Source organism: Nerophis lumbriciformis, linkage group LG13, assembly GCF_033978685.3.
Source record: "Nerophis lumbriciformis linkage group LG13, RoL_Nlum_v2.1, whole genome shotgun sequence".
In the NCBI taxonomy this organism is placed as follows: Eukaryota; Metazoa; Chordata; class Actinopteri; order Syngnathiformes; family Syngnathidae; genus Nerophis; species Nerophis lumbriciformis.
In genome coordinates, this window is record NC_084560.2 from 21,290,523 (window position 1) to 21,303,178 (window position 12,656).

At 35.2% G+C, this 12,656-nt stretch overlaps 2 protein-coding genes across 2 annotated transcripts in view; both read left to right on the top strand.

The window, feature by feature from the left end:
- The first annotated feature begins 699 nt into the window (after positions 1-699).
- Positions 700-12,656, top strand: part of prpf40a (PRP40 pre-mRNA processing factor 40 homolog A) — a 156,224-nt gene continuing 144,267 nt past the window's right edge. The window contains exon 1 of the mRNA XM_061971526.1: positions 700-744. The gene's annotated coding sequence lies outside the window, so the exon portion shown is untranslated. The remainder of the gene's footprint in view (positions 745-12,656) is intronic.
- LOC133613226 (protein reprimo B-like) lies at positions 7,268-8,009 on the top strand. The gene has a single exon (XM_061970620.1). It carries the CDS (start codon positions 7,423-7,425, stop codon positions 7,729-7,731), a length of 309 nt encoding a protein of 102 aa, XP_061826604.1. The 5' UTR covers positions 7,268-7,422; the 3' UTR covers positions 7,732-8,009.

Sequence of the window (12,656 nt, forward strand, 5' to 3'; positions counted from 1 at the left end):
TTTATATTTATTTTGTTGTTGTTTTTATTCAGTCATTGGTGGAGCTAAGGATAATATTTGAATATTGTTTTTAATATTGTGCAGCACTTTGGAAACATTTTTGTTGTTTAAATGTGCTATACAAATAAAGTGGATTGGATTGGATTAAGTTGACTTTTCTCGTGTTTGACAAAGACATTTTTGGGCAACGAGGGTGCCAAATGACGATGTGTTCAAAGCAGAAGACATAAAACGGCAGGTTTTAAGTTTCATGTGGGTCGAGGAGGAGGAGCCACAGTCACCCTTTACTGCGTTTGCTTGCCTAACAGAATTGCAATTGTGACATCCAGGGTACACATTTAGAACAGCAGTTTCTTTCGTTAAAAAAAAAAACTTGGCAAACTCGTCAAAAAAAAACCTGTTCGCGGGCCGTACGTTTGACACCCCTGCTGTAGAGCCATTCAATATTTAAGGGAAAAGCATGATAATATATCTGAATTAAAAAACAGTATACTGAAAAATGTGTTGTAATGGAAATTAACGAAGGTCAAACAATGGCAGTGTTTTTGTTGTGTTTTAGTGTGTTCCTGCCTTCTCCTGTGTTTTTTTTTTAGTGATTCGTCCTCAGCGAGGGGCGGACCTTGTGGCACACCTGCTCGCAATTAGCTCGCCAGTATTTAGGCTCGTCACTTACAGCTTGACCTTGCCGGTCAATGTTTCCTGAACCCCGCACGTGCATGTGCCTGCTTCGCCGCGTCCGTCTTGGTACGTTGCCTTTTCTTAGTCCCTCTTTGTGTTTGTTTCCTAGCCTCCTTGAGTTAAAGAGGACTTATGCTGTGCTTAGTGCGCCCTGCTTTTTCCCCGCCGACCACTGAGGAACCTGTTTTGTTAGTACTCATGGTGTGCGCTTCTGTCCCATCGCCTTTTGTTAACCCTTTTTGGACTTATTTAAATTTTTCCTTTTTTTGTATTCAACCTTGCCTCCCGTCTCTGCATCCCGGGGTCACACCTTGATCAATTCATAACAGTTTATCTGCCGTTTCTAAAAACACTGCAATTAGAGGCATGATATGGTATTTTAAGTATGTTATGTTAAAAACCCTGTAAAATAATTACAACAAAAGATAAATATTGAAAATGAAAACAAACAAAAAAAAAGGAAATGCTTCAAATGACCATTTTGGGAAGCAAGATGGGGGTTGATACAGCTCTTCCTGCTGTTAATCTATTCTGAGTGGATCTATACTAGGCCTTGGTTCAGCAGTGGCTCTTATTGAACAATGCTGCCACCCACTGGTCAGAATCCCAAACCTCATTCAGTTGCATCTTCCAAAGCAATCACTAGAGGCCACTAAATGTCCTAAAGTTCCAGTAAGAAAAAAGGGCGATAGGATAGGATAGGCTAAAATAGGATAGGATTGTAATTTGATAGATTGAAAATTAACCCCAATGAGTTGACTGATGAACATTATCACATCATTTATTCAGAACATATAAATAACGACAAATAAAGATAGAATACTAATATCCGTAAAAAAAAGAAAAAAAAAAGGGCATATCACAAACAAATGAAAAAACATATAATTAATGGACAGATCTGAAGTTGATCTAGATATTTAAGTGTTAAAAAGTAAAAAAAAAAAATAATTTAAAATTATGATTTACTTTCAACACTTCAAGTAGAAGTGTTGAAAATAATTTTAGTGGGATTTTTTTTCAATCTGTCATTGCTTAAAAAAAACAATAGTGAATTCAAATCATCCACCCATCCATTCATTTTCTACCGCTTGTCCCTTTTGGGGTCGCGGGGGTGCTGAAGCCTATCTCAGCTGCATTCGGGCGGAAGGCGGGGTACACCCTGGACAAGTCGCCAACACAGATAGACAACATTCACACTCACATTCACACACTAGGGACCATTTAGTGTTGCCAATCAACCTATCCCCAGGTGCATGTCTTTGGAGGTGGGAGGAAGCCGGAGTACCCGGAGGGAACCCACGCAGTCACGGGGAGAACATGCAAACTCCACACAGAAAGATCCCGAGCCTGGGATTGAACTCAGGACTACTCAGGACCTTCGTATTTTAAGGCACATGCACTAACCCCCTGTTTCACCGTGCTGTAACACAGTGGTAAAAATGCCCCAAATCAATGTTGTTATAAACAATTGACATATTTATGGCTCGGATGACCAATTTTGTATGGCTTTAAAAAAAACAGGGCATCCTCGGCAAAATGAGCGTAAAACATTTTGTTTACTTTATGTCATGACTTGGTCCGAGGTGTGTGCTTTTCCTGGATGCAACGGAAAGTTGGCACGGGCGAGACGGGAATGGAGGTACATGATTTATTTATATTTATCAAAAAAAAGGAATAAATGAAAGCGCGCACAGTGGCGGAGAATAAACTATGAAAAACAAAAAGACTATAAACATGGAACCAAAACTTACTGTGACAAGGGACATGAAGCAGGATCATAGAGGAATGGACAGAGCATAAATGTGGTGCGGTATGGGGTGCGAGGTCGTCAGAAAAACAAACTGAAAAACACTGAACTTAAATACTACAGACATGATTAACGAAAACAGGTGCGTGACTCAAGACGTGAAACAGGTGCGTGACGTGACAGGTGAAAACTAATGGTTGCTATGGTGACAAGACAAGGGAGTGAAAAGCCAGAAACTAAACAAAACATGACTTAAAACAAAACATGATTACACAAACATGACACTTTACATCGAAAGATAATAAATGTTATATATATATATATATATATATATATATATATATACAGTATAGGCCCAAAGTTTGGACACACCTTCTCATTCAACATGTTTTCTTTATTTTCATGACTATTTACATTGTAGATTGTCACATCAAAACTATGAATGAACACATGTGGAGTTATGTAATTAACAAAAAAAGGTGAAATAACTGAAAACATGTTTTATATTCTGGTTTCTTCAAAATAGCCACCCTTTGCGCTGATTACTGCTTTGCACACTCTTGGCATTCTCTCCATGAGCTTCAAGAGGTAGTCACCTGAAATGGTTTCACTTCATAGGTGTGCCTTATCAGGGTTGATCAGTGGAATGCAGTGACGTGCAGTCAGGGGAGAAAAAAAATGTAAAAAGAAAAAAAAAAAATGAAATTATGTATCCAGTGACTATACTATAAAGTTATTTTCCATTTAACTTCACCAGTTTTAGATTATTTTTATTCAAAATCGCTGAATTTTCACATCTGCCGTTCAAATACTGAGAAGAGCCTTGCGGTGAGTCAGCAGCCAGTTGAGCCTCAACATGGATTGCGCAATGACTCGGCTAACTGCTGGCCTGCTGTGCAGTGAGACCGTATTGCTATATGAATTATATTATACATTTCCATAGTTTAATTAGCTGAGGTATATAATGTACAGTGTATTTTGTCAACAACTGTAGTGTGTAACGTATTTCTTGTGCTGAGCAATCATAAAACTGCTGCGAAGACGCACTGTGTGAGGCTCGCAGTAATCCCGCCTCCTGGTGGTAGAGGGCGCTAGTGATCCCAGAGATCATTCTTGCGACTACTCGGCTGCAGAAGAAGTGACAACAAGCAGCAACAGTTAGCAGCGATCGTTTATTTTTTCCTCTCGCCTGGACTTTTAACATGGAGGATTACATATCTGAAATAAAACAGTTTTCTAAACTGGATTTTCTATCGAAGCAGGAGGTAATAATTAAAGGAAGATCTCCATCGAGACAGAGAGACTTTTAAAACTGAAGAAAGATAAGGAAGACTTCTATAAACAAGTTATCGATGCTTTTGTTCAAAAGGAGCGGCGCATGGACTTCATTTATAAGTAAAGGTAAGACCATGATAACGTTTTTTTTATTAAATGTGCTTTTTTGTGTGCTACAGTTTGTATGTGTTAAGTTAAAATACCAATGATTGTCACACACACACTAGGTGTGGTGGAATTTGTCCTCTGCATTTGACCCGTCCCCTTGATCACCCCCTGGGAGGTGAGGGGAGCAGTGGGCAGCAGCGGTGCCGCGCCCGGGAATCATTTTTGGTGATTTAACCCCCAATTCCAACCCTTGATGCTGAGTGCTAAGCAGGGAAGAATGCTGGTATGAGCTTTTAAACATAACCCGTTAACTGCTGCCAATCAAATGGTGAATAAGATACTCTTTAGGGTTCATATGTTTGTAAATCTGACTGTGATGAAGTCAGTGCCTCACCAGCCATGAACCTCACCGCACGTCACTGGTGGAATATCTTGCTGGTGTTTTTTCACATTTTTGTGGCTAAAACCCTCCCGAGTCACCAGGACCACACTTGAAGGGATAAAAAAAAAATCTATATTATGTATATGTATTGGTTTTGGAAAATTAAAAATATCAAAAAGGAGCATGCTCTAAAGTGGAAAAAGTTTGGACACCCTGAATGATTTAAAGCGGGGGCCAGCAACCCGCGGCTCTCGAGCCGCATGTGGCTCTTTAGTGCCGCCCTAGTGGCTCCCTGGAGCATTTTTAAAAAAGGATTGAAAATGGAAAAAAAAAAAATTGTATTTTAGTATTTTTTTGTGTTAGGAGAAACATGACACAAACCTTCCCAATTGTTAGAAAGCCCACTGTTTAATATGTTTGTGTGTATGCTTCACTGATGAGAGTATTTGGTGAACATCGTTTTGTCCTACTAATTTCGGCGGTTCTTGAACTCACCATAGTGTGGACTGTGACGCAACAGTTTGTTTACATGTAAAATCTTCCACTCCTTCTTTGTCTCGTTTTGTCCACCAAACGATTTATGCTGTGCGTGTATGCACAAAGGTGAGCTTTGTTGAAGTTATTGACTTGTTGGAGTGCTAATCAGTCATATTTGGTCACTGCATGACTGCAAGCTAATCAATGCTAACATGCTATTTAGGCTAGCTGTATGTACATACTGCATCATTATGCCTCGTGTTACTTGTGTCCTCTGTGTATTTAGTTCATTTGTCCATGTTTCATGACATATTATCTGTATGTAATATTGACTGCATTTCAGATAGTTGTATTTTTTCCCATGTTGTTCCAGACCACAGCAAATGTTACCTAGCTTGCCAAAGATTGTCATAAATCTATTAAAAGAAGACAGCCTGCCGTTTCCTTAAACTTGGACACACACATCTATACTGTTGGCCATTAAAAGCCAGTAGTTTCCAGGAGTTATTTCACCTTCTGAGTAGTTATTAGTAGTAATGGTTTCTAGTGTTGTAAAAATGCGTATAATAAATATTAATTTTCAACATTTCTGTCAACGAAGATTTGCTTCAGCCTGCGACACATCAGCATTTTGATAGTAGGCTATTATAGCTAATATAGACACTTACGTCATGTGTTGCCTTCATTATAAGACTTTTATATGACTTTTAAAATCATTTTGATAGTAGGCTAATGTAGCTAATATAGACACTTACGTCATGTGTTGCCTTCATTATAAGACTTTTATATGACTTTTAAAGTCATTTTGATAGTAGGCTGTTATAGCTAATTTAGACACTTATGTCATATGTTGCCTTCATTATAAGACTTTTATATGACTTTTAAAATCATTTTGATAATAGGCTATTATAGCTAATATAGACACTTACGTCATGTGTTGCCTTCATTATAAGACTTTTATATGACTTTTAAAGTCATTTTGATAGTAGGCTGTTATAGCTCATTTAGACACTTATGTCATGTTGCCTTCATTATCAGACTTATATATGACTTTTAAAGTCATTTTGATAGTAGGCTATTATAGCTAATATAGACACTTATTTCATGTGTTGCCTTCATTATAAGACTTATATACGACTTTTAAAGTCATTTTGATGGTAGGCTATTATAGCTAATATAGACACTTACTTCATGTGTTGCCTTCATTATAAGATTTATGTATGACTTTTAAAGTCATTTTGATAGTAGGCTATTATAGCTAATTTAGGGACTTATATCATATGTTGCCTTCATTATCAGACTTGTATACGACTTTTAAAGTCATTTTGATTGTGGGCTATTATAGCTAATATAGACACTTACATCATGTGTTGCCTTCATTATAAGACATATATGACTTTTAAAGTCATTTTGATAGTAGGCTATTATAGCTAATATAGACACTTACGTCATGTGTTGCCTTCATTATAACACTGTATGTACGACTTTTAAAGTCATTTTGATAATAGGCTATTATAGCTAATATAGACACTTACGTCATGTGTTGCCTACATTATAAGACTTATGTATGACTTTTAAAGTCATTTTGATAGTAGGCTATTATAGCTAATTTAGAGACTTATGTCATATGTTGCCTTCATTATCAGACTTATATAAGACTTTTAAAGTCATTTTGATAGTAGGCTATTATAGCTAATATAGACACTTACTTCATGTGTTACCTTTTATTATAAGACTTATATATGACTTTTAAAGTCATTTTGATAGTAGGCTATTATAGCTAATATAGACACTTACGTCATGTGTTGCCTTCATTATAACTCTTATATACGACTTTTAAAGTCATTTTGATAGTAGACTATTATAGCTAATATAGACACTTACTTCATATGTTGCCTTCATTATAAGACTTATATATGACTTTTAAAGTCATTTTGATAGCAGGCTATTATAGCTAATATAGACACTTACTTCATGTGTTGCCTTCATTATAAGACTTATGTATGACTTTTAAAGTCATTTTGATAGCAGGCTATTATAGCTAATATAGACACTTACGTCATGTGTTGCCTTCATTATAAGACTTATATACGACTTGTAAAGTCATTTTGATAGTAGGCTATTATAGCTAATATAGACACATACTCCATGTGTTGCCTTTATTATAAGACTTATATACGACTTTTAAAGTCATTTTGATAGAAGGCTATTATAGCTAATATAGACACATACTCCATGTGTTGCCTTTATTATAAGACTTATATACGACTTTTAAAGTCATTTTGATAGTAGGCTATTATAGCTAATATAGACACATACTCCATGCGTTGCCTTCATTATAAGACTTATATACAACTTTTGATTTTTTGTGGCTACAGACAGATTTGTTTTTTGTATTTTTGGTCCAATGTGGCTCTTTCAACGTTTTGGGTTGCCGACCCCTGCTTTCAAGTGTGGGCACCAAGTTCTCCATGTGAGTCCATGCGGTGGTCAGACCACATGGGGGCGCTGTTGCAGTGTCCTCCTTCCACTCCAGCTGCCTATTAAAGCCCGGGCAGAGTCTGCAGGACTGGAGTCTCTCCCTCTCCTGGTCCATTGTGCTCCCACACTGCGAGGAGGACACAAGGAGATGCAGGAGACCATCTGGGTGAACTTCTTCCACTCTTCGCCTCCTCTTGATGACAGTCTGTGCGCCTTTGGACCTGCCACTTAACAATTCCGGCCCCCTCGTCTCCCTCCAAAAAAAAAAGTGGAGATGAACACCACGGGGTTCAACCACACGGACGGGACCTTGTTCAACCGGACGGAGGGGATGCTGTGCTGCAACCTGTCGTCGGTGGTGACGGACGAAGGCTTGGTGGCAGCATCACCGGATGAGAGGAGTCTCTTCATCATGAGGGTGGTCCAGATCGCCGTCATGTGCGTGCTGTCCCTCACGGTGGTCTTCGGCATCTTCTTCTTGGGATGCAACCTCCTCATCAAGTCTGAGGGCATGATCAACTTCTTGGTGACGGACAGGAGACCCTCCAAAGAGGCCGAGGCTGTGATTGTTGGAGCCTACTGAGCTGCTGTGGATGACACCAGGGGGTCTTTTCTTCTTCTTCTTCTTCTTCTTCTTCTTTAAAATGCCAACAGGGTCTGTTGGTTTCTACAGTATTGATTGACAGTTGTGACGTCACTAGTTTGTGTTGTCATCATTTGATATGTTGGTGGCAAAGCAGTCATGTAAATATGTGCTGTGTGTGTTTTTTGCATACACTCTTCACACCTGGCCAGTAAGAAGCCAACATGCTTTGCACAATTGGAGTTAATTGACCTTGTGATTAAAGATTCCCCTCCTAATTATGGTCTATGTTTGTATATGAATTAAGCATGTTTGCTCATTCTGTCAATCAGATTCAAGGGGAAATAAGTAAAACTCGATCTGTTTTATTTTTCCATTATGCACAGAAAGGCTGGGTTTATTCTGCATTTGAAAAGGGAGGGTTTTGTTGTTGTTTTATAGATTAATACTTCCATTTAATAACATGTTGCAAATTTCATAAGTATTTTAATTTTAGGGGGAAAATAATGCATGTTTTGTGTATTTTTCATATAAAAAAACTAAGATTTTTGTTAATGTTGTTTTACAAAAAGAGTTAAGTTTGAAATAAGTAAAAGCAGAAGTGTTGAAACAAATTTTAGTGGGATTTTTTTTTTCAGTCTGTCATTGCTTGAAAAAAATAGTGAATTAAATCCAATGTTATAAACAATTGACCTAATTCTGGCTCAAATTACCAATTTTGTATTGTTTTCTTTTCTTTTTTTAAAAAAAAACAGGGTTTTCTTTGACAAAAAGAGCGTAAAACATTTTGTTTATTATAAATATATATATATATACAGAACAGGCCAAAAGTTTGGACCCAACTTCTTGCACAGGAAGGCTGGGTTTATTCTGCATTTGAAAAAGGAGTTTGTTTTGTTGTCTTTTACAGATTAATACTTCCATGTAATAAAATATTGCAGATTTCATAAGTGTTTTAATTTTAGGGGGGAAATAATGCATGTTTTGTGTGTTTTACATTTAAGTTTTTTTGTTAGTTTTTTTTACAAAAAGGGCATATCACAAACAAATTTAAAAAAAACATTTAATTAATGCACGGATCTGAAGTTGATCTAAAGATCTAAGTGTCAAAAAGTAAAAAAAATAATTAAAAAACGTAAAAGTAGAAGTGTTGAAACCAATTTTAGTGGGATTTTTTTTTTTATCTGTCATTGCTTAAAAAACAATAGTGAATTAAAATCAATGTTATAAACAATTGACCCATTTATGGCTCGAATTACTAATTTTGTGTTGTTTTGAGAAAAAAAACAGGGTTTTCTTCAACATACTTTATATTGAACGATAATAAATGTTATGTATATATATATATATATATATATATATATATATGTATATACAGTACAGGCCAAAAGTTTGGACACATACTTTTGCACAGGAAGGCAGGGTTCATTCTGCATTCGGAAAAGGAGTTGTTGTTTTTTTTGTCTTTTATAGATTAATACTTCCATTTAATAAAATATTGCAGTATTTTAATTTTAGGGGGGAAATAATGCATGTTTTGTGTGATTTCCATATAAAAAGAACTACGGGGTTTTTTTGGGTTTTTTTACAAAAAGGGCATATCACAAACAAAAACAAAAAACATACATAATTATTGGACAAATCTGAATTTGATCTAGACATTTGAGTGTTAAGTAAAAAAAAAAAAAAAGTTTTTAAATAGTAAAAGTAGAAGTGTTGAAACCAATTTTAGTGGGATTTTTTTTTTTTTCAATCTGTCATTGCTTAAAAAATAGTGAATTAAAACCAATGTTATAAACAGTTGACCTAATTCTGGCTCAAATTACCAATTTTGTATTGTTTTTTTTAAAAGAAAACCAGGGTTTTCTTGGACATATATATATATATATATATATATATATATATATACAGAACAGGCCAAAAGTTTGGAAACAACTTCTTGCACAGGAAGGCTGGGTTTATTCTGCATTTGAAAAAGGAGGGTTTTTTTTTGTGTTTTATGGATTAATACTTCCATCTAATAAAATATTGCAGATTTCATAAGTGTTTTAATTTTAGGGGGAAATAATGCATGTTTTGTGTATTTTCCATATAAGTTGTTTTGTTTTTTTGTTTGTTTATTTTACAAAAAGGGCATATCACCAACAAATTAAAAAAAAAAAACATATAATTAATGGACAGATCTGAAGTTGATCTAAAGATCCAAGTGTCAAAAAGTATTAAAAAAAAAAAAAAAAAAGGTAAAATTAGAAGTGTTGAAACCAATTTTAGTGGGGGGTTTTTTTCAATCTGTCATTGCTTAAAAACAATAGTGAATTAAAATCAATGTTATAAACAATTGACCTATTTATGGCTCAAATTACACATTTTGTATTGTTTAAAAAAAACGAGTTTTCTTCGACAAAAAGAGCGAAAAACATTTTGTTTACTTTATATTGAACGATAATAAATGACATATACATATGTGTGTGTGTGTAAATATATATATATATATATATATATATATATAAATATATATATATATATATATATGTGTGTACACAGTACAGGTCAAAAGTTTAGACACCTTCTTGCACAGAAAGGCTGGGTTTATTCTGCATTTGAAAAAGGAGGGAGGTTTTTTTGTCTTTTATAGATTAATACTGCCTTTTCATAATATATTGCATATTTCATATTTTAAAGCATATTCTACAAATTAAGTATTTTCTATCCCCCAAATTACTAAATAAAACCCACAAAAAAACAAAAGAGCAAACAGGTAAACTGTAACGAGAAAAAGTTGCAACGTTGACTCTGATAACACAAAGTTGTTGTTTTTTCCTTAAAGCTGTCATTGCTCAAAATGTTGGTATGGATGGATTATTTGTGTGTTTTCCATATTTAAAAAACTAAGTTTCTGGGGTTATCACAAACAAATACAAAAACATATAATTAATGGACAGATCTGAAGTTGATCTAGATATTTAAGTGTTAAAAAGTAAAAAACAAAAAAAATAAAAGCATGATTTTTTTTTCTTCAAACTGTCATTACTTAAAAAAAACAATAATGAATCAAAATCAATGTTGTTATAAACAATTGACCTATTCGGGGCTCCAATTACTATATTTGTATTGTTTAAAAAAAAAACAACGGGGTTTTCTTCGACAAAAAGAACGTAAAACATTTTGTTTACTTTATGAAAATACTTATACTTATGAAATCTGCAATATTTTATTAAATGGAATTATTTTTTTAAAAACAATACAAAATGAGTAATTTGAGCCATAAATAGTATATTATATGAGCAGAATTAAAATAAAAAACTATCTGAAGTGTCCAAAATAATAATATTGCATAAGGCAGACGTAACATTTTAATTAAGTTATTTAATTCTAATGTGATTCATTTAGACCTTGTCGGCCCAAAAATGAATAAAGAAGCACATTCTGAAAATGCACATGTCACAAATAATCCTCTTGACAAAACACTTCAAGTTAGTTGAAAATTCTGAGGACAAAAATGCTGCAGTTTCAAAAACACCATGAAGAACACAATAAACTTTGACTTAATCTCAGTGTATCTACAAAGCAATTAAACTTGAAGTCACAGCCCATCTAGGATTGAACAAAAAACAAAATAAAGCATAAATAAAAACTCTTCTATGTGTCAACTACCTCGTTTGTCATTTCCACTGTTCACTTTCTTTAAATTTGCACAGAAGACAATCATTTTCACAGAACTATATCAATGTGCAGTGTCCCATGCAGCATTTTAAGTGGTCTTACCAAGTGTTTATTTTACTCCTGTTTGTTTTACGTTGGGTCGAGGTTGGAAGAGTTGCAGCCCCGCTTTACTGTGTACCTCTTGCTTGGCATACGCTTGCCCCGGTATCAACTATTTGCTTGCCTAACAAAATTGCTATTGCGACATCCAGTGGACACATTTAGAACAGCAGTTTCTTTCATTTAAAAAATACATCTAAATTTTACACTTGGCAAACTCATCTCGATGGTCTAAATCAGGGGTCAGCAACCCGCGGCTCGGTTGCTCTTTAGCGCAGCCCTAGTGGCTCCCTGGACCTCTTTCAGAGATGTGTGAAAATGGAAAAAGATGAAGAAAAAAAATATGTTTTTTGTTTTAATATATTTTCTGTAGGAGAACAAACATGACACAAACCTTCCTAATTGTTAGAAATCCCACTGTTTATGTTATACATGCTTCACTGATGAGTATTTGGTGAGCGCTGTTTTGTCTTACTAAATTCAGCGACCCTTGAACTCATCGTAGTTTGTTTACACTTACAACTTTCTCCGATGCTGCCACAGAAAGACGTGTTTCATGCCACTCTTTCTTTGTCTCATTTTGTCCACCAAACGTTGTATGCTGTGCGTGAATGCACAAAGGTGAGCTTTGTTGATATTATTGATTTGCTACAGTGCATATCAGGCATATTTGGTCAATCCATGACTGCAACCTAATCGATGCTAAAGTTGCTAATTAGGCTAGCTGTTTGTACTTATTGCATCATTATGCCTCGTTTGTAGGTATATTTGAGCTCATTTCATTTCCTTTACTTATGTCCTCTGTGTATTTAATTTATATTTGCATGTTTCATGACACATTATCTGTATGTAACGAGGCTGCATTTCTCATAGTTGTTTGTGTGCCATGTTGTTCCAGACCACAGCAAACGTTACCCAGCTTGCAAAGATTGTAATAAATCCATTAGAAGAAGACAGCCTGCCGTTTCCTTTAACTTGGACACACATATCTATACCTTTGGCCGTTCTGAGCCAGTAATTTCCAGAAGTTATCTCATTCTGTGAGAAGCCTCCATTTTACTAATGATTTCCAATGTTGCAAAAATATGTAGAATAAAAATTAAAATACAACATTTCTGTCAACAAAGATTTGCGTCAGCCTTTGATAGTCGGCTAATATAGCT

What these genes read in the sequence shown, in the direction of transcription:
- LOC133613226 (XM_061970620.1), top strand. Translation starts at nt 7,423, where the DNA reads ATGAACACCACGGGGTTCAACCACACGGACGGGACCTTGTTCAACCGG.